Genomic DNA, 27,999 nt, shown 5'->3' on the forward strand with positions numbered 1-27,999 from the left:
CCTAGCACTCTGGGAGGCCGAAGCAAGAGGATTGCTTGAGCTCAGGAGTTCTGAGACCAGCCTGAGCAAGACCAAATCCCTGTCTCTACTATGATAAAAATAGAAGAATTAGCCTGGCCTCGTGGTGCATGCCTGTAGTCCCAGCTATTTGGGAGGCTAACTAAGGTAGGAGGATTGCTTGAGCCCAGGAGTTTGAAGTTGCAGTGAGTTATAATAATGCCACTACACTCTACCCGGGGCCACAGAGCAAGACTGTCTCAAAAAATAAAAAAATTTTTTTAAAAAATGTGAAAGGAAGGACATTTTTAAAAATTTTGAAACCTAGTATTGCCACAGATTAGGAAATCTGCTAGTGAGAGTATTACTCTGAAAGGCAATTTGGCAATGTCTTGGCCAAAGTGTTAACTCAGTAAATATTTTTGAATATACAAATGAATATCACATATTTTAAAAATATATATGCATATCCTTTCATCTAGCAGTCTCAGTTCAAGAACTGTATCCTTAGGAAATGGTCTTAATTTGCAAACAATTTAAGTATAAGGATGTCCACCACAGCATGTTTTTTTCCCTATTTTTAAAATGGGGTATAATTAACATACTCTGAATTGCACAAATCTTAAGTGTATAGTCTGATGAGTTTTAAAAATATTTACTTTCACTCTATTCCCACATTCCCAGCTATAAGAACATTTTCATTACCTCGGGAATATTGCTTGTACAGCATGGTTTATAATAAAGAAAAATTAAGATCAACTTATATATAGGGTCAGGTATAGCTTTAATAACTGCTTATACATAATATAATGCTTCATTATGCAGCCTATTAAATGTTGTAAAAGAATATTTAATACTATAGAAATGTGTTACGATGTATTGTTTGGTGATAAGAACACTTTTCAGTATTACATTATTATCCCATATTTGTTATACATATTCGTAGAAAAATGTCTGAATGGGAAATACACCAAAGTGTATTGGTTATCTTTATGTGATTTTATTTTATTTTTGCCTAATTCTGTTTTCTAACTTTTTTAGAACAAATAAATATTGACCTATACTTAATATTATTTTAAAATATTAAAAAGTCTTGTTGGTCACTTTTAGAAAAATACAATAAGATATTTACATACACATAATCACTCATCACTCATGTGCTCTGTTATGTAGGTGGTGAAAAATTTAGATGTAGAGGATCTATGCTACCTTGTAATTTATCCTTAATAATAATGTGGGAATATAGTTGGGTGCTATTTAGTAATCTTTACAGACTGACCAAGTATAGTAAAGGTAAGAAAGAATTCACCATTGCATTCAACAAAGAGATGTATACTATGTTCTTTCTAAAATATTACATTACTGTGAAAGTATTTTCTCAGTTACTGATGGGAAATAAATCCCTGCTATTGTGCAAATGTATTTTTCTCCAGTAATGCAGTGCTACTTTAAATCACATTTTTTACAATAATTCATATTAGTGAGCTTTCCTCTGGTCTTGAGGACAATATATATCAAACCCTGGGAGTATAATATGATCCCATGACTAAGAGTTTATTACTTCTCCCACAATTAGGAGGGTTGGTTGGTTTGTTTGCTTGTTTTTACTTTATCAGAATGATATTGTCTGTTTCTGCTCATATTACATTTCTGTGATTCTCTGCTTCCCATTTCGCAATTGCATTTTAAATCAGTATGAGTTGATGTGATTCTCAGATGACTAAACCATTAGGGTTTGTAGATAGGATGTTTATTAAATTTCTTTCCTATCATTTGTGAAAACTTGTCCACCCCCATATTTTCATCCTCAGAGCCTTATAAAAGAAAAACTTCTCTCAGTTATTCTGAGTGACTTGTTCCGAGGCTGCAATTTGAGATGTTGTAGAATAGCATTTGAAAACTTTGGAGGGGAGGAAGTTTTTTCAGGTTGTCACATTGTTATTATTAAGTACAGAATAACATACTTAGATATTAAGAACTTGACTAATTTGATCCTGCATATAAACTCTTGCAATTTTGATTTTAATGCTTAGGAAGAGCATTTTCTGTATACAAATTCATGTCTTTAAAAAACCAAAATTTTTTTGTTCAGTTTACCACATGCAACACAATGTGCTGGAGGGTATTAAGATAGATAGTTCACTGTCCCATTCCTCAGAGAACCTCACAATCTACTGGGAAAGAGAGGGACATAAGCTTATTTACATGATAAGTGTAAAGTGCCATTATTGAGATGTATCATAAGGTCACAGTGAAACAATTTAGGTTATGGGATTAAGAACGACTTTTCAGAGAAGATTTACCTCTGCTGAATCTTCAAGAAGGAGCAGGAGTTAGTTATACCAAATGGGAATGGTCAGGGAAGGTACCCCAGGCTAGGAGACAGCATGAATGAGGGCATAGAATCTTGAATAGTGCCACCTACGCTAGAAACAAGTTCTTTGGAGAAAAAGCTGGAGGCCCTGATTGTAAAGAGCTATTGTTTTGTTATGGACTTTGGAAGATGGTGGCAGACAAGAGAGAGCTCAGGAAAGAGGAGCAGTTTTAGGAGGATTAAAAGGTTATTCTGGAATATGTCAATTTTTAGAGCTTGTGAGGACATCTTAGTTAAGAAATCCAGCAGGCTGGAGACCACCAGTCCACATCAGAGGAGAGGGCTGGGTTGTAGAGAAGGATTTGAGGAATCGTAAGCATATATGTGGCAGTTGAAACCATGAAAGTGAGAAAAATCACCCAGGAAAATGTGTAGGGTGGGAAGAGCAGGAGACTGTTAAGAGAACACTTAGAAATGTAAGGGCACAGAAAGGGGCTGTATGCAGAGACCCTGAGAGTAACATCGTGGAGGCCAGGGAGTGGAACGTGTGACCTGGAGGGAACAATCTACAGTGTCATGTGTGGCAGAGTGCTCAGGGAAGAAGGCACATTGCAGTTGACTGAAGGGTGAGTGGGAGATGAGTAGGTGCAGCATTTGAGTTTGGAGGACTATCCATACCTTCCAGCACATTAAAAAGAATCGAGCCGGAGGGAACATGAGGCTAGGACAGGCATTTGTTCTGAGGATGGGAAAGACATGTTCCTTGAGTTTACAAAGTTAGGGGGAAAAGCCAGGAGAGAGGAGAAGTGGGTGATTAGGAACAAAGTCCAGGTAAGTGGGTGGGCAGGCAGGGAAGGGTTGGACCGGAAGAAAGGTGAGAAAGCATATAGATGAATATTTAACTCTGTGGGACATTGAGTGATATCACATCTAATGGGCCTCAGTTTTTCTGATGAACATTACTCCATAAGATGAGGTTATTTACTGAGAGTGGGGAAAAGGATTGAGAATAATCATTCAGGAAGGTAGGATGTATCCAAGGACAAATAGAAGGATTGATAAGTGTTACTGAGGACCCACCTAACTTTAATGATTTAAGTTCATATTGGTTCTTTTTCTCTAACATCTTCAGATGCCCAGAAATAGAAGCAGAGAATTTACATTGCAGTGATGTGAGGATAGTAATATTTTCTAACATTTTATTATATAAATTTTGAAATATACAAAAAAGGCAGAAGAATTTTACAGTAACACCCATATTCCTACCACCTAGTTTCTACAATTAACATTTTACTAACTTTATCACATCTCTTATCAAAATGATGATTTAAAATCTATATTTTATTATGAGCATTTCAAACTTACGTGAAAGTAGAGGGAATAATAAAATGACCCTCATATATTCATTATCAGTTTCAACAGTTATTAACTATAGCTAATACTATTTCATACACCACCCCCCCCATAACTTTCTCTCTCTTCCCACATTCTCCACTGGATTATTTAAAAGCAAATGGAGATGAAGTTTTTGTTGAGTGAATTTGTTAGAAGAATAGGAATATAACATAATCATGGGCCTTGGGGCAAGAGTTGTTTTGTGATCAAACATGGAATCTCAGGTTGGTGGAGAAGGATGAGGGGCCAGGAGGGAACTGATAAACTGGAATAAAATGGAAGATCGGGGGACTTAAAGTTATAAACAAGGTCACAGAATAGGAGTGGGGTGAGTAAGAGAGAGAGGAAGCTGAGAAGAGGTTGTGATCAGAGAGTAGAATATAAATTGCAGAAATGAAGCTGTTCCCAGTGAAGAAAAAAGAACTAGTGTATGGCCAAGAAGATGGATGGCAAAAATGGAGGCATAGCGAAGGTTATTGGAAATGGAGAGAGCAAGGGTGTGGAGACAGTGTGACCAAGAGGTAAGGGCAAGTGTCAGGAGCCAGACTGCCTGGGCACAAGTCCTGGCTCTGCCACTTACCACTTGTGTGACCTTGAAGAAGTTACTCACAGGCTCTGTGCCTTAGTGCCCTCTTCTGTAAAACAGAGATAATATAATAATAGTGTCAACCTCACAAGGTGATGGGAGGGTTAAATGAATTATTTAAACATGTAATATGTGTTAGAACTGTGCCTGGCACATCATAAACACATAAAAAAATTCTAGCTATTTTTATCACGAGAATTTCACCTAGATATTGGAGTCAGCAAGCTGGTGGCAGGATTTGTGGTGGAGACGGCCATAGGGATGGGAATATAGGGTGAAAAGAGGACCATGGGAGCTTATGGCTTGTGTGATGACAAAGGCCATTTGGGATACGATACACTGTTTGTGTTCAAACTTTCAAACAGAACTAATATATAACGGCACCTTTGTTATGGATGCAAGTTAAAAAAATATTCTTTAAATTAGTTCACCAAAGCCTTGAGATTTGAGATTGCCATTACATCTTTGTGAGGATTCTTTTAGTATAATTTGTTTTATTATTTTTTTTAGAATAAGAATTTTAAGAAATCCTAATAAGGCTTATGTATAAACATAGGCTATGTTTTGGAACACAGCTATTACAGTGAATTGGCAAACTTGTTAATTTGCAGTTTTCCAAAGGCACAAATTGTTCTATTTTAAAGATAAATCATTGCAAAAGTACACTGTCTATAGCCAGATGCATTATACTCCAGTTTTGATGAGACTGTTTTCTGGCATTTGTTTAAACAAGAAAAAAAAGCCTGCATAACACTATTTAAAACTTGCAGGATATTTGTCTGTAAATATATGTTTCCAAATTTAATTAAACTGAAACATGTTTTGCCAAGTGAAACATTTTTAGTTTTTCCTCAAGCAGCATTCTAAATCCATCAAACCATTAGGTGGTGGAGTTGTTTGCTTAAACCATAGTTTTGAAAGCCCAAAGGCTGACTGGGTTTGTGGGTTTAAAAGAAAACATGTGTTTTACTTCTTATTCTTAGTGAGGAAGGAAGCATTTATTGAGTAACTACTATTATCCTTTATTTACATTTTCTCATTTCATCATCACAACAGCCCAGTGAGGTTTACCACTGGTAATCCTTGATACCAACAAAGAAACTAATAGGTTAGGTCAGTTACCTGAGGACGTCCATCTAGCATATGGTAGAACTGGAATTTAAGACATGGTCCGGCTCCTGGTGCTTGTAATCCTAACACTCTGGGAAGCCAAGGTGGGAGAATTTCTTGAGGCCAGGAGTTCAAGACCAGCCTGAGCAAGAGCGAGACCCCATCTCTACAAAAAGTAGAAAAATAGCACCTAGGCCGGGCGCGGTGGCTCACGCCTGTAATCCTAGCCCTCTGGGAGGCCGAGGCGGGTGGATCGCTCGAGGTCAGGAGTTCGAGACCAGCCTGAGCGAGACCCCGTCTCTACTAAAAATAGAAATAAACTATCTGGACAACTAAAAATATATATAGAAAAAATTAGCCGGGCATGGTGGCACATGCCTGTAGTCCCAGCTACTCGGGAGGCTGAGGCAGTAGGATCGCTTAAGCCCAGGAGTTTGAGGTTGCTGTGAGCGAGGCTGACGCCACGGCACTCACTCTAGCCCGGGCAACAAAGTGACACTCTGTCTCAAAAAAAAAAAAAAAAAAAAAAAAAAAAAAAAAAGAAAAATAGCACCTGTAGTCCCAGCTACTGGGAAGGCTGAGGCAGGAGGATTGCTGGAACCCAGGAGTTGGAGGTTGCAGTGAGCTGTAATGATGCCACTGCACTCTAGCCTGGGCAACAGAGCAAGACCCTATCTCAAAAATAAATTTAAAAAAAAAATTTGGTCCATCAGACCTCAAAGTCCAGGCATTTTCTACTAGAGTGACTTGCCCACTGTAAAATCTACTATGGCAATAATTTGTATTCTTCTCAAAAGGATTTACAAGGTCCTGCAAACTCTGCATCCCACCTGCCCTACTCCCCATACTTTCCCCTGTAACTTCTCCCCTCGCTTGCTCAGCTTCGGACACACCAGCCTCCCCGCTGTTCCTTAGACACATTGAGCATGTCTCCCACCAAACACATCTGCTCTTCTCTCAGATGACTGAATGGCTCATCTACTTCCTTCAGGGCCTTACTCAATGACAATGAGGCCCTCCTGACCACCCGATTTTATATTGTAAAGCACTTCTCCTTTCCTGCTTCATTTTTTCTCCTTAATTCTTATCGCCATGGGCAAGCTTGACAACGGAATTTTGGGCTTTGGTTGTTCTGGCCAGTGTCTTGGTTTACAGGTGGCAGGTCTCTCCAGACTGAACCCACTCTAACTATTGCAGGAGAGGGTCTAGCCTCAATGTAGAACTGGGCAGGGCTAGATGGGGGCAGGGCCCTCTGCCAGAGGAGTGGATTATGGGGCAAGCTCAACCAGGCATTCCAGATTGGGGGCAATAGGACTTATACTAAATCTTACCCACTGATGGGAATGGAGTTCTTTGTGTTTTTCTAGGCTTGAGGATGTAGCTGGGACTGTCTGGTAAAGATCTTCAATGCTTGTACCCGGGCAGGACTGGGGAAGGGGGGAACTCACAGCAAGGGTCTTTGTAAAGCCATCAGATTATGATAAACCTACAATACACAAAAAAATGTTGGTAACATGTCCTCCCCAAAAATGTATATAAATATATACAACTCTTTGTGCTCTTGTTGAGGTATATAGCATACTGCTGATTTAATTGTCTGCCTTCCTCACAGGCTATGAGCTCCCTGTGAAAAGAAACTATATCTTCTTGTTCAAATCTGTTTCCATAGGACCTAGACCAATCACTGACTAAAGTCAAGAGCTAGATTCAAATTCTGTCCCAGTCACTTAACTTAGTGCCTGACATGTAGGAGGTTCTCAACATATAATAATAGCTTTTAATATTATTTTATTATTTTGTATGATTACTTCTGGAAAACACATCAAATGTTTTGAATGAGTGAATCTTTTACATTTGGGAAATGACTGGAATTATTTAGGTTTTAATCTTCTTACTTCTAACATTAGGATATTAACCCAGAGAGCCACAGGGCTATTGGAAATCTATGAAATACGGAAACTGTAACATGTACCTACTTGTGAAATTGGCACCTTCTTTTATTCATCTTTGAATCTTCAGTCCCAGGCATAGTATTAATAGTAAACTTGACACATAGTAAACATTTGTAAAAAATGTTGAATGATTTGCACCAAAGCAAAACTTATGCTCCTGCTGTAACACGTAAATCTTAAACAGCATTTGGACAGTCTATTTGGAATATCACTTACACCTTGGGCAAACTAGATACCTGTAGAACTTCAAATAGAGTGTATAAGCTATACTTTAAGGTATCAGAGTTCTGAGCTCTATTTGTAATTCATTGAAATGTGATTTTAGGTGAAACATGGCTACTCCAAGAGAGTCTGGTGTACACTTATAGGAAAGACATTATATTATTTTCGTAGTCAAGAAGATAAGGTATGTATGTATTTTTAATAAGATAATTGTTTGTTATGGCTTAAAGTTTTCATTTTCACTCTGCGGTTGCTAGGTAGAGCTTTAGAATTTTTGATAAGGTTGAAATTTGGTGTAAAATTGATTATTGAGGTAATCACATACCTATCACCTACAAGAGTCTGCTTGATTCTTAATTATAAACCTTAGCAACTTTAAATGAACACATTTTCTAAGACTCAGAACAGAAAAGCTTTCTATCTCTCGCCCACCCCAGCCATCAATTTCTCCTGTTTTCCCAGGTTCAGACAGACCAGATAAGGTTGAGAGTGGGCTAACAAGCTAGGAAAGAAGACCTGGGGAGGACAAAGAATCCAGTCCTGTCTCAGGCCTTCAGATTCCTGGATACCACTTATCTATCTATCCATCTGCCTATTTATATCCTATCTACTCATTTTTAAACTAATCCCCTCCCTAAAAAGAACTTGACTTATTTTTACTTTCCCAGTAGAAAGATGGGCTGTCTACTGCAGGTGAAATGTATGCCCATATGTCATTATGGGTACTTGGTGTCACCTTTGGATTACTGAACCTGTAACAATTGAGCTGACATGGGCCAAGAGTACTTGCATAGTATGATGATGTCAGTTCCTCAGAAGAGCAGCCTGTGACTGATTATTGTGATAATGAGACTAAACTTCTTGGTCTAGTGATCACATGTGTCAGTTAGTATTTCTCTGTTGCCTTCCCACAGACTGCACTCTCAGGTGTGACCAACTGTGTTTAAAATACATGCCATTATTCTGTATTGCTGTATTGCTGATAGGATGGGACTTAGCACAGTACACACATTAAAAATGATACCTCTGAAGTAATGTGGGACATACGCATATGTAAATGCTACCTGAAACACAAAATTGTATACTCAGTATAATCCCAACTAATTTATCAGTCAGGAAAATAGAAGCCACTGTACCTATTCCAGGTATAAAAGTTTTAATATAGAACTAGGGACATACATAACTTTTAGAAAAATTTTAGAGCTATATAACTTTTTCAAAAGTTGAGAGAAAAGAGGTTAGGGAAGCTACCACTGAAGGTCAGAAAAGTCAACACTGGAGATTTCAGCCCAAAGGACTGAGGCAGATAGTCCTCAAGAGTTCACTGGGAAGCTTCTGTGACTCTCACATCTGCCCCGGCATCTGATGGCAATGGTCTTAAGAGAATAACTCCTCTTTCACCTTTACCTTCCAAATTTCATCTAGATTCTCTTATAGGGGCAAACTCTAACTCGGAATCATACAGGGACAGAGATTCTGGCAAATATAATTCCCGATTTCTCCTCTGCAATTATGAGGAGATCTTAGAAGAGGGTAGTTGGGATGCTGAATTTATGATTCTCAGTTGAGCACATCTAAGTAAAAATATGCATAGCAGATGAAAAGAACTATACCAAAATGTTGAATGATTATCTGTGATCATAGTGTTATGGATGATTTTTTCTTCTTTTTTTTATACCCTTCCATATTTACCAAGTTTCTGTAATAAGCATGTGTTGTTTTTATAGATAGAAAAATAATTTAATAAAAATGGACAGAATTTGTCACAAAGAAACAAGTCAGAAGAATGTAGATAAATGAGCAGAAATCCATTATAGCCACTGGAAAATTATTGAGAATACATGTGAGTCAGTATAGGTCTACTTCATTTTGTGCTGTAGTGTCCAAAACAATGTATTTTTAATCTGTTTGAGTGTCCTTTTTCATTAAATCAAAATGTTTGAGAGCACTAGGTCTGTTCACTGTTTATGGAGCCATCGTGAATCCTTTGGTAAAATGAATAACCATCTTTAAATATTGGGGTGGATGAAACCTAGATTTTCAAATGATTGGTGTGCCTAAAGCACACAATTAGGGTGATATTGTCATGTATTATCATAGTAAAATTAGTTTCCTTCATCCTATTTTTAAAAGCTTACTGTGTAAGGAAGGTAAAATTTTACCTCTGCCCTCTTACGGTTTTTTTCCCACCTGAGAATTAAATTGACATAAGACAGGTTACAGGAGAAAAGCATACAAATTTATTTAATGTAAGTTTTACATGACACTTAAAAGGAAATGAAGAACCAAAAACAGAGTTAACCACTTAAATACTGAATTGGACAAAGGGTAGTAAGTTGTGAAAACGTGGCAAAGGCAAAGGAATTGGGTGGAGAAGTGACCAGGAAGATAAGGCTGAGTTTAACAAAATTCATTTGTACAAATTTCCCTTGGCCTCAGCTTCCTGTCCTTGGTGATAAAAATGTTATTTTCCTCTGGTATAGGGAGGACATCTTCCATTTGGGGGTTTTATCTCCTGCCTGTGAAAAGAAAAAGGAGAGGGTCGGAATGCCCTTCTTGCACCTATTGTTTTTTTAAAGGTCGTTAATTCAAAACAACCCTTTATGCCAAAGTGATACCTTTTGGAGTGGCAGCTTCTGCCGCCCTTCAGCTTTACTGAAGTGAAATGACAAGCCACTGGAGGGTTTTGAGCAGAGCATGGACCCAGTCCTACGTGTGTCTAACAGTAACCCTCTGGTTGCTGTTTACAAATAGACTGAAGGGAATGAGGAGAGGAGATGAGTTAAGAGGCTACTCCAGCAAGCCAGGCAGAGGTGATTGTGGTTTAGTGGTGCCATGGGGTGTGAGAGGAAACAGGATTATGCATAGATTCTGAACGGCTTACTGACAGGATTTGTTGACTGAAAAGGTATGAGATATGAGAGAAAGACAAGGGTCAGTGAAGATGCCAAGGATTTTGGCCTTAGCAGCTAGGATGATAACATTGCCAACAACTGAGATGAAAAAGGCTGGGCAGAGCAGGTTGTCAGGACTCGCCAAGGTAAGTTTGAGATGGTATTAAACATCTAAGTAGGGATAGTGAGTCTGGAGTTATAAATACTAACATATGCTGGTATTAAAACCATGAAGTTGGATGGTATCACCCAAGGAGTGAGTATAGATGAAAAAAGAGTCCAAGCACTGAGCCCTGAAACTTAGCATGAGAATGTGTAATTAAATGTCTCTGCAGTTAGGGTGAATTTTTTCAGAACTGCAATTGCAAACTTGACCAAATATTTTTTAGAAGTTATAAATCTGATGCAGACCATGTATGTTCCTGGAATAAATGTACTTAATTAAAGCAAAAGTTTTAAAACAGGTATCTAATATTCAACACAGCAGATATACTTCTTTTTTTCAATAAAAAGGTAAATAAAACTTAATGTAAATTGGCTTTAGGAACTTTTTCTTACCCTGAAGTTAAGATAGAGGAAATCATGGCATTGTTTTGTAATATATTACATATGTCAGTGAAGACCCTTAGAACACTCCTCATTTATTGGAGTTTAGGATGATAGTTTATCTGTGCACTGTCTAATCTTGTTATTTTTTTCTGTGAGCAGTATTTTCTTTTTCTATGATCAGTATTTTGACTATGTCCTACACTTGTCCTTTTGATCCAATAGTTAAATCACTGATCAGTTCTTTAAAAAGCCAAATGAGTATTTTGGCTGAATTATTACTAATTGCTCAACTAGATAATTGGTTGTTTTAGTCCAGCTGAATAATCTGAACCACTGTGCTGAAGTGTAGCTTCTTGCATTTTCCTCAAAAGTTAAATATCTAGTATTCACACTGTTCTTTCATATTACAATTGGGCTTTTGGTTGTTGCTACTACTTCTGTAACAATGTGGATAATCAAATTGCTTTGAGGCAATATTTTAAAATGATTTTTAAAAGGTGTGCTTTATAAAGGTAAAAATAAAAAGGACTATGAAAAATTTGAATAGGAAAAGATTTAGAAATTACTAACATTTACTTTAGTTTCCTTTAGGTCAGATCAAACTCTGGGAGGCTAAAGTTGAAGAGGTTGACAGATCCTGTGATTCAGATGAAGATTATGAAGCCAGTGGGCGTAGTCTGTTATCCACACATTACACAATCGTTATCCATCCCAAAGACCAAGGTCCCACTTACCTTCTAATTGGGTCTAAGCATGAAAAGGTATTTAAAGATTTACTGGCCAATTTAGAATGATTTCGACTAGTAATCTTCAGGTATTGGTAATAATTTCAAATCAATTTTATAGAAATAAATAAGAGAGTTTTGCAATAGACTTTCAACTCTATTTTCCTTGTTCAAATGTGTCATTTGTCAATCCTACTGATAAAAGCAGTATCAAGGCTGAAAATAGTGCATGACGGTAGAGGACAACAGGACCTTATGTTAAAAATTTAGATCTGTCAGACTGGATATTTTTCAGTGAATCTAAAGCCTACCCCTTATATAACTGATGCATTTTCAATTAGATTTTGGTTTAGATACAATTGAAAATGAATTATTTTATATATTATATGAATGTGTAGTCATTTATAATAAAGGGTACATCACAAATTAATGGGGAAGTAATGTATTATTCTATACATAGTACTATGTATTTATTATATATTGAGAAATTGACTATTTATGGAAACATTAGTTTAGTTTTTCATCTCATACATATAGCAAAGTGATTTCCAGATGAATTAAAGAGTTAAAAGAATTCAATGAAATTATTTTTTAAAGGCCTTTATCTGATCTCTGAATATAAACTACTTTATAAGAAAAAAAAAGCAATGTAAGAAATCAGTGCAAATGGTGGATAGATTTGACTACAAAAAATGGAAATTCTTCTTTATATCAAATAAAAACATAAATATAACTAAAAATATAATACAAAAGCCAGAATACTTCATGGATGGCTATTATATCTTTAACACATAAACAACTCTTATAGATTGTTTATTGGTATTGATAATTTTTGAGCACATATATCAGGCCAAGTGCTAAGTATATCTCCTCTGCATCCTTACAATTGCACCCTATGAGAGGTGATCTTATTCCCATTTACAGATGATAAACTGAAGCATGTTCCTGTGGTCACACATCTAGCAAGAAGCAGAGTTGGTATTTAACCCCTATCTCTGACTACAGAGCCTGTGTTCCTGAACACTTGTCTCTACTACCTCTCATTTGATTTGAAAAGTATGTTTCCAGTAGAAAACGGGAAGAGGACCTGCTGAACAACTTACTGAGGAGGTTAATGGTTAATTAATGCTTAGACTCATCTGTAATGAAGGAAATGCAAATTTTAAAAATGATAAAGCTTTTATTGTCTCAAATTATCAAAGATTTAGAAAATTATGTTAGTGAAGCTATGAGGAGGGAAGCACTCTCATACACCTCTGGTGGGAGTATAAATTGGTATAAATGCTCTGGAAAGTACTTTGAAAGTATGTTTCAAGAGTTCCTAAAAATTTTCATGCCTTAGTAATGACTCATAATTCTCTTTCCATATACGAAGAAAGTGATCATAAATGCAGCCAAAGATTTATGTATAATTTTTTTGGAAACAATATTGTCTTTTAAAAATAATTTTATTTTTAAGATATTTCAAACTCAGAAAATATATCCTTCTTAGTTAACAGATCTTAGCTGTCACAGTATTTTTTATCAGTGAGAAAGTAGGAAACATCTAAATGTTCAACAATAGGAAATTGATTAAATAAATATGGTGTGTCCATATATGTAATAGAATAAATATCCTATAGTTGTTAAAACTTGCTTATAAAGAATTTTTAGCAACAAAGGAGTGCTTATGTGGTATTAGTAAAATTCAGAAATTATAATCCTCTATTTTTAGTATAATTCAACTATGTAAAAATTTAATCTACATATATATTTTCCTAGAGGAAGAAAAGACCAGTAGTTATCTTTGGGGAGTGGGAAAAAATGGGAATGATTTTCATCTTTAAATTTTCTGGATTTCCAAAGTATTCTATATGATTTACTCTGAGAGTCAGATTTTCAATTTGGTAGAATTTTTTGTATTTCTTAAAGGTATATTAACTGGTTGTATTTATTCTAGTCTCTTAACATGCATTACTCTCCTTAATTTTGTCATGCTTTTCTAAGAAGCATCTGTAGAAAATAATAAAAATGCGAATAATGGGAATATGTAATATGAACAGAATTCAAGTGAGCCTGCCTCAGAACTGTTTGACTAAATGGCTTTTAGTTACAAAGAAAATAGTTCCATTCCATCTCAAAGTTTTTCACTGTTTATGCAAGTTGGTTTTTTTCTTTAAGTAATCAAAACTATATATTGGTTAACATTTCTATTAATATGTTCTGATTTTAAGGACACTTGGCTTTATCATCTGACTGTTGCAGCTGGAAGTAACAATGTAAATGTTGGATCTGAATTTGAACAACTTGTTTGCAAATTGCTAAATATAGAAGGGGAACCTTGTAAGTTCATGAACATATAAGGCTCTATGGTTTATCAAATGGACATTAGCCTAATGGAGTTTTCACTTTATGGGTTCCTGTTTCCCCTGTAACATACCCACCTTTTCATTGCCTTTGCTTGTCACAGGCCACAATTCTCACTGTGGTTCTTCGGCTCCAGAGACACCATCGTTCCCCACTATGCTATGTCTTGTCACGTCCCTCTGTGTTTGCTCACATTGCTCCTCTGCTTGGAATGCCCCCTTCCTTGGCAGTCCTCACCAGCATGATGAAACTCTGTCTGGCCTGAGGAGATCCCCCAGCCAGCCCACCCCAGCTCAGCGTCTGGCTCATAAAAGGAGCTAAATCATGTTAAAATTATGTCCCAGTGTACTTTGCCACTTAACTCTTTTATGGCATTTGTAGCTTTGTGTTGAAATTAATTTTCTATACCTAATGTTTCCCCATTGAGAATCTAGATTCTATCCTATGCTTTACATATTAACAAATACCACATTTTATCTGCAACACAGGAATTTAATAAATGTTGATTTTAGAAATGACTTGAAGTTCCTCTTTATATTTCTTGCTACTTCAGCTTTTCCTCTCTAGATCTTTCCCCAGCTTCTCCTCATGTAGAGTCATCTCCGTACCTAGGCCACCAGTCTTTAGCACATTTAAGCAATATGTTAGTGCCCTGGTAGACTAGTAAATTAGGACCCAACTCTTCTAGATTATCTAAAACAGAGCATGAGAATCCCAATGGCCTGGCAACCAAAATAAAAAAATGTTGCCAAAGGTTTCTCCTGACCATTGTGACTTGAAGTTGTGCGCCAAGCCTGAATGAGCTAAGTTCTAAAGGGTTAATTTAATGGGAGCCCAAAATAAGTGATTTGTTCAGTTTCCTATTCATATTTTATTCTGTATTTAGCCTCTCAGATATGGAGACACCCCACTTTGTGTCACAGCAAAGAAGGAATCATTTCCCCTCTGACAACACTGCCTTCTGAAGCTCTGCAGACGGAAGCTATTAAATTATTTAAGGTAAAATAGTTATATGTTGTTAAATAATTTAGTTTAGTTGTAAAAAAATAATAATTTGGGTTACAAAGTTTTACTGTCTCCAAGAAAATTCAAAATATCATGATGATGATTATTGAGATTATTAATCTACTGAAATAAAATTAGGTGAGTTTTATATGCTTTCTGAGTTAGGATTTGGAATTTACTAAAATAAGCTATGTATGGTTTGGACAGTGTGAAACACTTGGTTCCAGAGAATCACTTCCCCTTTAACCTCTCGAATGGAAAGATGTTTCACATCACACCAAACTCAGCATTGCGAAAGAGGTCAGCACTCTTTCCTTCCTGGGGCCACTCTCAAATTGTTATTCCTCAACCTCTATTAGAAATCCCTGATCACTTGGAATTTGCCATTCAACTATATCACTCTTTATCCTCCATCTCTGTCATCAGCTACTTTCCAGTAACTCCTCGAATATCATTAAGGTTTTTGGCTCCAACTCACATTCTTTCTCTCTACGTCAAGTCTTACAAATGACTTTATTGTCACTTCACTCATCAATGCCATGGTTTTAAGACTCTTGACCTTCTTAATTCCAGTAAACTTCACCTCTAGTCTACTTCATCTTCCCATTCTCCACGTCCACACCTGACTTCACCAGTCCTTAGAAGTATGCCACCTTTAAAAGCTTAAATTTAATATATCTGTCTTTAACCATAATCCTAGCCTTCAAGCTCTCTTATCTTTTTTACTCTTCTACTTTTTATCATCCCTAAGACATTTGTTTTGAGCCATTTCTTTTCTCTGAGGCCATGATAATGGCCTCTTGGCTTTTCTTACTTCCTTATCCAGTCTGGTTTACTCTTATTATTAATAATACTGGTAGTTCCCTGGGACCTGTACTTTCATGCACTCTTCAGCCAGATCTCAATTATTAGTAGATCAATGCTGTGTTGTCTGCTCCCAGGGTAACCAGATGCATACTGCTAGAGAGCATCAAACAGCCGTGTAGGCTACAACCAGTATAAATCCATGGTCTCCATCCCTCATGGACAACTGTCTGTCTTTTTGCTTGTCTTTGGTCACATCCTTCTCAAAGTTCCTATTCAACAATACAAAAAAGAAACTTGCCTTCTATTAATATTTCATTGAGAAAATTAGAGGACATCAGACATGATTACCTCAAATCCTTCCCCTTCATCTATTTTCTCATCTCCTCCAGTCTCAGAATACGGTGTACCTGCTGTGGTTGCAGGTTTCAGCTCCACAGCAGGATCCTGGTACTTCATTTCCCCCTAGTCTCTCAGAGCCTCACTCTTTCTTTTGGCTGCTTCTTGCCTACATTTGTCCCATATCAAAAAATTCACTTGTTTATTAGATAATATTATGGAATTATTATTAATTTGGTATGTTACAATGATGGCATGATGGCTGTGGAAAAACAAACGTTATCAATTGGAGATCCATCTTGAAGTATTTATTGGAAAAGTAACATGTCATAGATTAAAATACTCTAGGAAAAAAGTGGAGGTGGGGAGGTGATGAATGAAACAAGTTTGGCAAAATGCCAGTAATTATTGACACTGGGTGATGGGCACATGATAGATCATTATACTATTCTTCTTTTGTTCATTTTAAAAGTTTCTATAATGGAATGTTTTTAAAAACCTACCTGTAGAATATACAAATACTCAAAGCAAGAAAACATATACAAATAAATTTGAAAATCTGGATGAAGTGATCAATTTTATAAGAAAATATAAATGGCCAAAATTGATTCCCATCACCCAGATCCACAGTTGTCAACACATAGCCAATTTTGTTTTATTCTCCCATCCCCACTGGTCCCTGACCCTGCATTATTTTGAAGCAATCCTCAATCATCATATCACCATATTCTCTTTGTGAAATGATTGTTACTTAGATACCAAACCCCAGCAAAAACAGAGAACATTTGCAAAAATAATTAAATATTAGCAATCAGAATCCAGCATCATATTAAAAGAATATTAAATCATTCAACTCTATATACAAATAATTCAATTTAAAAATGGGCAAAATAATAGACATTTCTCAAAAGAAAATATACAAATGGCCAACAGGTATATAAAAACTGCTCAGTATCACTAATCACCAGGGAAATGCAAATCAAAACCACAATGAGATATCATCTCACCCCAGTTAAAATGGCTACTAACAAAAAGATAGAGAATAACAGATGCTGGTGAGGATGCAGAGAAAGGGGAACGCTCATACACTGTTGCTGGGAATGTAAATTAGTGCAGCAACTTTGGAAAGCAGTATGGAGGTTCCTCAAAAAATTAAAAATAGAACTACCATGTGATCCAGCAATCCCACTGCTGGGTATATATCCAGATGAAAGGGAATCAGTATATTGAAGAGATATCTGCACTCTCATGTTTATTGCAGCACTCTTCACAATAGCCAAGATACAGAATCAACCTAATGGAATCATCCAGTCAATGGATGAATGGAAAAAGAAAGTGTGGTACATATACACAATGAATAGTATTCAGGCATTAAGAAAAATGACATCCTGTCATATGTAGCAACATGGATGGAACTGGAGGATATTATGTTAAGTGAAATAAGCCAGGCACAGAAAGATATCACATGTTCTCACTCATATGTGGGAGCTAAGAAAGTGGATTTCATGGAAGTATAGAGTAGAATGGTGGTTACCAGAGGCTGGGAAGAGGGTGCAGGGGGGAAAAGAGAGGTTGATTAATGGGTACAAACATACAATTAGATGGAAGGATTAAGTTCTAGTGTTCTATAGTACAGTGGGGCAACAATAGTTAATAAGATATTGGAGTATATGTCAAAATAACTAGAAAAGAAGATTTAGAATGTTCCCAAAACAAGGCTGGGTGTGGTGATAATCCAGCACTGTAATCCTAGCACTTTGGGAGACTGAGGCAGGAGGATTGCTTGATGTCAGGAGTTCGAGACCAGCCTGAGCAAGAGTGAGACCCTGTCTCTACAAAATATAGAAAAATTAACCCGGTTTAGTGGTGCGCACCTGTAGTCCCAGCTACTTGGGAGGCAGAGGCAGGAGGATCACTTGGGCCCAAGAGTTTGAGTCTGTAGTGAGCTATGATGACACCACTGTTGCCTGGGCAACAGAGTGAGACCCTGTCTCAAAAAAATAATAATAAATGTTTGAGGTGATGATTATCCCAGTTTCTCTGATTTAATTACATGTTGTATGCACTTATGCACCCCATAAATATTAGGTTATTAAGTATGAAATGTCCGATTTCCTTAAGTCCTAAGTTTGACAGTTGATATCTCTGACATTTCACTTTGACACTTCTTGTTTTATTTTTATTGTGAAGGTATATGCTCAGTCTTTCAAATGCACATTGTGGCTTGTAATTATCTTTTAAATTTTTTTTAGAGCAATTTTTGTGAAACTACAGACAGGTCAAAAATTTGTATTATTTTAGAATATGAGTTCCTCTCGTGGAACAAATACGGCACAGTCAGCTTGAAATATTAATGAAGTGTTTGGGTAGGATGTGGCTAATGAACGCACAGTACATCGAGGGTTTGGTTCTTGTGATTTTAATCTTGAAAATGAGCCAGGTGGGCAACTTGAGACCAAGGTGGATACAGCTGAAAGCTATAGTGGATGTGAATCCATCTCAACTTACGGATGAATTAGCAGCAAGGTTTGACATTACTATTTGAATGCTATTGGACCATTTGAAAAAAATGGGCAAGGTAAAGAAGCTGGATAGATGGGTTCCACGTGAATTAAATGAGCAACAGCAAAGAAATCGTCTTATAGCTTGCCTTTCTTTGCTGTCACAACCTAAAGGCAAACCATTTTCTACACCATATTGTTACATGTGATGAAAAATGGATTCTTTTTGACAATCACAAGTAAGTGTTCGGCACAATGGCTGGATAAAGATGAAGTGCTGAAACACAGTCCAAAACTGAATATTCATCAAAAAAAGCTAGTGGTGTCTGTTTGGTAGTCCAGCGCTGGTATCCACTACAGCTTCATGAAACCTGGTCAATCGATTACAGCTGATGTCTACTGCAACCAGCTGAGTAGAATGATGAGGATGCTTGTGATTAAGCAGCCAAGATTGGTCAATAGAGACAGGCCAGTCCTCTTGCAAGACAATGCTTGACCACGTGTCGCACAAACAACGCTGCTCAAACTACGGAACCTGGACTTGGAAACTATCATCCACCGTATTCAGCAGACCTTGCACCAACTGATTACCACTTCTTCCAGGCTTTGGACCACTTCTTGCAAGGAAAAATATGCAATTCTCAACAAGCTGTGGAAAGTGCTTTTCATGATTTCACTGCTACTCATTGTCCAGGCTTCTTCACTGCTGGCATAAACAAGCTACTGTTAAGATGGCAAAACTGTTGATAGTTTAGGCTCATATTTGATTAATTGTACTGCTTTTTGTTTGAGATAATAAACTACACTTTTGATTCAGAATTGGACATTTCATATTTAATGACCTAATAGATACAACTATCATGTATCAATAAAATTTTTTAAATGGGAAAAAAGAGTATTAAATCATGACTAAGAAAGATTTATTCCAAGAAATCAAGGATGGCTAAATATTAGGATATCTATTAATATTACTTATTATGTGGTAGCGAATCATCTCTATAGATGCTGAAAAGACATTTGACAAATACAGCATTCATAAAATAGCAAAAGATAGATACTTGCTTAACATGATAACGCATCCCATCTTAGCTAAAAGCAAGCATCATGCTTTATGGAGAAACATTAGAAACATTTCCGCTAAAGTGAGGAGCAAAACAAGGATATTCTCCATTATTATTTTTTAACTTTTTAATTAAACTATAAATTATATAAGTTTTGTCATTATTATTTTTTAACATCCTATGCAATTAGGCAATAAATGAAAATATTTACAGATGGTATAATTTATACGTAGAAAGCCCAAAAGAACAAACTGAAAAACTACTACAAAAAAAAAGAGAATTCAGTAAGATAGGTAGAAAATAAACATAAATCAAAAGCTTTTGTGTGTACAAACAACCAGTTAGAAGATAAACGGAAGAACTTCTACTTGTGGCCACCCAAACAAAGCCTGGCAGTTTTCCTGAGTTGCAGAGACAGAGTTCAGAATTCCAGAAGGCCAAGGTAGTTAGAATTCACAGGAACAAGAGGAAAGAGCTAAAGAATGGGAGAGAGGGAACACCTGCAGTGTTCCCCTCAAGTTTTCATCTTGAGAGCTGATAAGCATGTGTGTGTGAGGAAACTACCTGAGACTGGAGAAAGACTACCTGAAAGGAATAGGCAGAAAAATTCCTGGAGCTCACATAGAGATAGAAATAGTTCGTTTTCTCATCATCTAGAATGGAAAGATTGTCTAACACATGGGGCATCAAGTAGAGTACTCAGAAGGTTATTGATTGCCTCAATAATGGGCCCCAAAAGGTCCTAGACTAAAGACTGTTCTGATTCACCCAAAGAAAACTTAAGTCTTGAAAAAATCAAGCTGTTTCCAAGTAATTTAACATCTCAGAACAAAGCACAAAAATAAAGACTACAAAAAAATCCAGTGTCCAAAAATATAAAATTCACAATGTCTGCATCCAGTCAGACATCACCAGGCATACAGAGAACTGGTTAAATATGTGTGTAATCATGAGAAAAAGTGATCATAGAAACATATCTAGAAATAATACAAATGATGGTAAACAAGGACATGTCTGTGTATTAGTTATCTATTATTACATTAAAATTTTCCCCAACACTTAGTGGCTTGCAGCAACAAACATTTAGTATTTCACACAGTTTCAGAGGGTCAAGAATCTGGAAGCACTTTAGCTGGGTAGTTCTGGCTCAAAGTGTCATGTATTATAGTTACCATCAAGCTGTCAGCTGGGGCAGCAATTGTCTGAAGGTTTGACTGGGTCTGAAGGACTCCAGACTCTCTCATGCAGCTGTTGGCAAGAAAGCTCAGTTCCTGACTGCATGGGCCTCTCCATATGACTACTCAAGACTTGACAGCTGCCTTACTCCAGAGCAAATGATCTAAGAAAGAGAGAGTGGCCAAGATGGAAGTCACATTGTTTTTTATAGCCTCATCTCAGAATGGCATGCCAAATTCTACTAGTCACACAGACTAACCCTGGTACAATACGGGAGGGAATTACCTAAGGGTCTGAGTATCAGGAGGTGGAGAAAATTGAGAGCCATTTTGGAGGTTGGATACCACACTTCATATGTTCAGGAAGGTAGAAGAAAACATGAGCATTTTAAGGAGAGTAATAGAAGATATGCAAAAGACCCAAATTGAACTTTTAGAGATGAAAAACACAATGGCTAAAGTGAAAAATATACTGGATGAGATTAACATGTATTTGAAGTTCTTTAATTAAGTACATGAATGTTTAGGATTGTTATATCCTCTAGATGACTGACCTCCTTTATCATTATAAAATGACCCTCTTTATCTCTGGCAGAATTCCTTTCTCTGAAACCTACTTTGTCTGCTATTATTGTAGCCACTCCAGATTTCTTTTGATTAGTGTTATCATAATATATCTTTCCCCATCATTTTAAACAAAAATTATTGCTGAAAAGAGAATCAATCTAATTCATGCAGAACAAATCTAATCATTTCTCACTTTGAGTATGTCATTTTTTGTTTAATTTAGACCTGCCAGCTTTTTATAAATGCTGCAGTTGACTCCCCTGCGATTGATTACCACATATCTCTAGCCCAGAGTGCTTTGCAAATCTGTCTGACACATCCTGAGCTACAGAATGAAATTTGCTGTCAGCTTATTAAACAGACAAGGCGAAGACAGCCACAAAGTCAACCAGGACCATTGCAGGTATCTGTCGAGCATACACATGCAATTTAAAGTGATATTTTTCTGATTGTAAGAATGATACACATTCAGTATAGATATTTGGAAAATACAGAAGGTGGAAGAGGAAAAATAGCTGTTAATATTTTGATGTATATTATTTTGGTTTATTTATATATTTATATGTTTTTATATAAATGTAAATGTATGTATGTTTCCACTCACAGTTTTTCATATTACTGGAGCTACAGTGTGCATACTACTTTTTAAAACTATAGAACATAATCCTTTCCCCTGAATCTTCTTCAGAACATTAGTAGTTGCATTAACGTCAATTAGTATACATTTGAGATTTCTCAGTTTTCCTATAATAAATACCTATATAGTAGACATATTTGAACCTAAATCTTGTGTACAGGTCTAGTGAATTCTTTTCAACCTATTCCTAGACTTTTTCTATGTCTTCAACAATATTTAGTATAATTCTTTTAAATTCTATCCAGGTAAAAAAAATGATACTTTGCTATTGATTTAGGGTACATTTCTTTAATTGTTAGTGCAGTTGAATAGATTTTTATGGTGTTTTGTAGTCATATGTGTTTACTTTTTAATGAATACCTATTTTTATCTCTGCATATTGACTCCTTGTTAACCACAGGATAAATCAGGAATTTCTTTTTTTTTTTAAGATATAGAAAGTTAAAAGTTTATTTTTCCCTTCTCAGAGGAGAAAGAGAGAATGAGAGAGTGAAGGGGAGAGAGAGAGAGAAGGGGATGGGGAAGAGAGCAGAGAGACAGCTTGGCATCCCGAAGAAAGAGAAGGGAGATGCCAATAGAAATCAGGAATTTCTTAACCTAGCATACAGAACTCTCAGGGTTGGATCCAGATTTTGCAAGACGAAGCTTATACAATTTGGCAAATGCTCTTTAAGAAAAAGAGCACAAAATATATTACTTTTGCACATTTTAACAAACACATGACCATGTAAACACAGTTGATAGGGCCCTTCCCAGGGCCTTGGGGAGGGGCCTATGCCCAGGGGGGTTCTGAAGCTTGAGCTTCATGTGCATCAAGGTCACCTCAATATCTGGCTACACTGGCTTCCTCTTTCCCTACTTCCTGCCTCGAGCATACAGCAAATGAATAAACTTTCCTCGTTCTTCAAACACACCCTGCCTTTGCAGTATTCTTCACCTTGTAGGATTCCTCTTCCCTGGGTCCCCCTTCCTCTTTCTCACCTGTAGACTTTACAGTCCAGCCCAAGCAACATGTTCCCTGTGAATCCTTCCCAAACTACCCCAGCAATTAATTATCCCCTCCATTGGTTATACTTTTAAAAAACTTGATACATGGTATTACTATGTTATATTGTAATTTAATGTTTAAATATATAACTGTCTTCTACTAGACTGTAGGCCCCCAAGGGCAGGGTCAGTGCCTATTCCTCACATCCTTTTTTATACAACATTTAAAAAATGTCTGAAGTTATGCTTGCTTAATGAAAAAAACATGTAAAAAGAAGAATACAGAACAAAGCAAAGGAAAAATAAAAATCACACATAATCCTGTTTAACCTCTGTTAATATTTTTATTATGTCTCTTATGTGTGTATATGTGTGTGTGTTTGTATGTATTTGTGGGAAGGTGGGTTTTGATTTGGGGCATACAATTTTTTACTATTTTGAAATATGCCTTTTTCAAAACTGTTACTTATATTTATATTTTAACAAATGAGTAGATACATAAATGAACAAAAAGGAAACCATGTCCCTAATCTTTAAGTGTGATATCAAAAAGGACCACCATATCTACTTGTGCTTTGGCACTTCAGTCATAGACGACCATATACACAATTAGATGGATCATGGATCTGACCCAGTGTAGACTTTTTATGGTTTTAACGTATTATAAATGCTCTAAACAGATAATGTATATGTGAAAGAAGCAAAACATTTTTGGGTTCAGAGAGGCTATCATCAGCCCCTTGCTCTCCCAGCGTCTGTCAGTCATATTCATTCTGACATGGGTCTCTGACTGGCATGCAGTAACTGACCTATGGTGCTTCTCTTTGCCCAGGGCTGGCAGCTCTTGGCGCTCTGTGTTGGGCTCTTCCTTCCCCATCATCCTTTCCTGTGGCTCCTCAGGCTCCACCTAAAGAGGAATGCAGACTCCAGGTGTGCAGAAAACTAGCCAGCTGAACCATTTATGGCCTCTGAAAGTCTACAATAAATCATAAGTATTTAGTAACCTGCCAGGTACATTTTCAGAAGAATGTGTGAAATAAATATTGGTACAGGAAGCCTTTGGTTATCATTTATGTGGAGCTAGGAAAATATTTTCTTTGTTATGTTAAATCTTTTATGGAAGATTACAGTAAAAGCTTGAAAAACTGACAAAGAATAGTTTTGAATGAAAAGTCTATTTGCATTTCAAATATGAATGACTTAGCATTAGCGAGTGTTCATTCAGTAAAAGCAACTATTTTGTTTCCTTAGTTTTCCCTTTTCCTGTTTTTCTCCATATTGAATTCTTTTATGTGGAAAACTTCCCCTATGATCTTCCCTCCTTTTATAATTTTAGGTATTTGAATTACTTCAGAATTCTTACTCCCTTGAAAAGGACATTTAAAATCCAGCTTTCAGAATGACTTTCTTACTATGGGACCCCGGGCACTCAGCCAAGGCTTATCCACGATCAATTTGTCCACCAAGAGCATTGTGTTAGGTCGGTTAAATAGACTCTGGGATTAAACAGACACACAGTGAAAGAAACAAACAAACAAAAAAACATCTTGGAAGCAATAGGAAAATATCCTACAGTTATGCGAAATGCATAATACATTCCGGGGCCTCTGTAATCAATATCATGTGATATCAGTTGTAGTCACTGAGGAACCCCCAGATAAAGGGTAACATTTTAGGGTTTGCCTACAAGGTACTTGAGTACAAATATATTTAGAGGTGTTATCAATTTGCTTTTATAAACAGAATAAAAATTATAACAAAAGAGGGCAAAATAAGATCTCTATCCAGCTTTTAGATTTATTTCCTCAGTGGTTTTGTTTAATGCTTAACATTTTTTAACAAGTGCAGTGTTTTATAGGGTAAAGAAAGAAAATATATTTTTATTTTTGTTTGCAGACATTTTCTTACCTTGTTTAGCAGTTAAGCATTATCCTCCATGTTCTTCAAAATAGAACTCTGCTGTGTCATGTTTTTTTAAGTTACTCTATATGAATCTTCATACAATTATTTTCTTTATATTTGTTAATATTAAATCACTATATGTTGACTATATGACTGGTAATTTTAAGTGTAGTTCATGATTATAATAATGCAACAAAGATGAAGAATTCTTTGTGGGTATGTTTGAGTCAGTCAGTTGCAAAAGTAAAGAAATTGGAATTTGAGAAAAGTTACAGCAGTTTAATATTCTCATTCAAAAAGAAAAGTTGCTGTTAAAATTAGCATAATACATTGTATAATAATAATGTACAAGGGAAGCGTTATTAATGGTTGCATACATTAGGTTGTCAATTAAATTTATTCTTAGATTTTATCTTAAGTTTTGTATTACAGGACAGAATTTGGAAAATATGCTATTTACTGCCAGCGATGTGTAGAAAGAACGCAACAAAATGGAGATCGAGAAGCAAGACCCTCAAGAATGGAAATTCTTTCAACTCTTCTTCGAAACCCTTATCATCATTCTTTACCCTTCAGTATACCAGTGCACTTCATGAATGGGATATATCAGGTAGGTTAGTCTTTGTGCCTTTATGAAAACATACTTAGCTGAGAATCCTAGGTATGACCTCTGTGGCATAGGGAAGCGAGACTGTCTTACCTACCTTTGTCAGCAGCTGGCAGAGATAAACGTGCAAATATATTACATCTTCTATCAAAACAGCTGCGTTTTTAAACAGTTTTGCTAAAAAGGATGAACACTAAAAAGAAATCTATATTGGACCAAATAATGGTTTCACTGCCATCATAACTCTGACGGAGAAAACCAAAAACACTATGGTTGGGGTTTTTCCCTATCAGTACACCTGCTAGGTATGGAAATAATTACTAATGTTGGGTGTGTACAATTTTAGTCTTTTTTAAAATCTCCAAATGTCAGAAATTATCTGAGAAAACTTTTATATCCTTTTTGTTAAAAGAGAACTACTTTGTTACTTTTGTCTAGGTAGTTGGGTTTGATGCATCCACCACAGTGGAAGAATTTTTGAATACTTTGAACCAGGACACAGGAATGAGGAAGCCAGCCCAGTCTGGATTTGCATTGTTCACTGACGATCCTTCCGGCAGAGATTTAGAGCATTGTCTTCAAGGAAACATCAAGGTGAAACTAAGTCCTTTAAGGAAACAAACCCAGCAAATAGAAAAGAAGCTACTCTTTATTTTACAAGAAGTTTAGTTCAGGAGTGTTCCAAAAATTTAAGCAATCTGATCTTCACAATAAAAAAAATTGCAGGACTTTGTTGAAGCCTTAGAATTCTTAATACACAATCTCTACACACACACCACACACTCCATGTTAAAGAGAGGAAATGGATTAATAATGGTAATAATACTCTAAATATTAGGGTATTAGGGTGGAGGTGTGAAAGCTCTAATAAAATGGCTTTCCACTTTTTTCTTTTATTCAGCAATATTTATTGAACTGTTTCTTGTGTCCTGCAGCTGGCTGGACTCTGTGGGGAATACAAAGGACCAGAAATAATCCCTGCCCAGAGTAGGTAAACTTAAAATTTGCTCAGGGAAGAGCAGCCTTATATACTGATGACCTGAAGCTAGGGTTGAAAGTGGTGATTGTTTTAAGAGTGCTGTGAACTTTGCACTGAGAGAGAGGTTAAATTTAGCATTGGGAATTAGGGAAGACGCGACTGGACTTTGAAGGATGGGCAGAAATGGACCTGTGGAAAGAAAGAAGGAGGGACTTAAACAAAATCTTTTCCAGATCATAGTAAAATAAGTTTAATAAAGTTTCCATTTAGTGATGGTGACAATTGGAAATATAGAATTATAGAACCACAAGGGACCTTAGAGAAACAATCCACTTATTTTGCAAATGAGGAAACTGAGGTGTAGAGAGGGAAATTATTTGCCTGAAATCAAATAGCTAGGCCTGGGTCTAGACTCTTTCCTTATATTTCAGTATTCTTTGCTATAACTTCAGTTATTACAATCTTTATAAACTCATAAGGTAGAAAGTTGCTTCCTCTGTGATCAAATAATGAAAAAAATCCCTGGAATCTTCTTTTTTCCAGTCTCATGCAGTTCTGCATTAAGATTCCTTTTTGAGTAAAAAATGCATGGCCATGGTCCAAAGTTAATGTGTGTCCAAAAGGATAAGTGGACCAAAGAGCAATTTATAATTAAATCCTAAACTCAGAGCTGCACAGAAGCTGAAGAGAAAAAAAAGCTTGAGTACATTTGGTTTGATCATTTTAATGAAATTTTTCAGTCTACAGACATAGATGCCTTTTTAAAATGTTGATTTGAAAAGTCTTATAAATCTTAGTTTTCCACTTTCCTTCTAGATTTGTGACATTATTTCTAAATGGGAACAGGCTTCCAAAGAACAGCAGCCTGGAAAATGTGAAGGAACAAGAACTGTTCGTCTGACTTATAAAAACAGGTGTGTAATAGTGTATCCAAATGCCAGAGTATGCATATACAGTATATTGAAATCATGCAGTACAATTTATTTTCCTATTGAATAGCCTTGAAAGTTATGATATTTATTGTATGTTTGTTTCTATATAAATGGTAACTCTTTCTTTAGGAAAAAACTGTCACATCAAATTTTGTTTCTAATTTTAGGCTCTTAATCTCATAAGTAGTTATATTTTATACAAATATGCATTTTGACAAAGACTAAGAAAACTATAGGGAAAAAATAGCTGTTCTCTTAGGGTAGTTGATACAAGAATGAATTTTTCACTTTCAAAATTTCCTTTTACAGTCTTACTACATTTTTCACGAAAACTGAATACTTAAATACCCTACTGTAGATCTGTAGTAAGAAGATATATTTATGTTTGCCTAAGTCTTTTAGAAGTGATATAT

The 27,999-nt window shown here is 36.2% G+C and overlaps 1 protein-coding gene across 7 annotated transcripts in view; it reads left to right on the top strand.

Annotated features, from left to right (window-relative positions):
- The window catches only part of PLEKHH2 (pleckstrin homology, MyTH4 and FERM domain containing H2), an 88,504-nt gene that overhangs the window by 39,372 nt on the left and 21,133 nt on the right, over positions 1–27,999 (top strand). For 4 of the 7 annotated variants that reach the window (XR_006734685.1, XR_006734686.1, XM_045549491.1 and 1 more), the window contains 9 exons: positions 7,680–7,760; positions 11,601–11,780; positions 13,958–14,066; positions 14,977–15,089; positions 21,766–21,945; positions 23,999–24,096; positions 25,501–25,678; positions 26,114–26,269; positions 27,471–27,568. Coding sequence is in view for 5 of the 7 variants with exons in the window: in XM_045549491.1 (XP_045405447.1) it covers positions 7,680–7,760; positions 11,601–11,780; positions 13,958–14,066; positions 14,977–15,089; positions 21,766–21,945; positions 23,999–24,096; positions 25,501–25,678; positions 26,114–26,269; positions 27,471–27,568 (1,193 nt within the window). In the remaining 2 variants the exon portion in view is untranslated. Of the gene's footprint in view, positions 1–7,679; positions 7,761–11,600; positions 11,781–13,957; positions 14,067–14,976; positions 15,090–21,765; positions 21,946–23,998; positions 24,097–25,500; positions 25,679–26,113; positions 26,270–26,610; positions 26,667–27,470; positions 27,569–27,999 lie in introns of those variants that run through there. The other 3 variants (XM_045549494.1, XM_045549493.1, XM_045549495.1) reach the window with 2 other exon arrangements.

The sequence above is a fragment of the Lemur catta genome, chromosome 4 (genome assembly GCF_020740605.2).
Source record: "Lemur catta isolate mLemCat1 chromosome 4, mLemCat1.pri, whole genome shotgun sequence".
NCBI lineage: Eukaryota > Metazoa > Chordata > Mammalia > Primates > Lemuridae > Lemur > Lemur catta.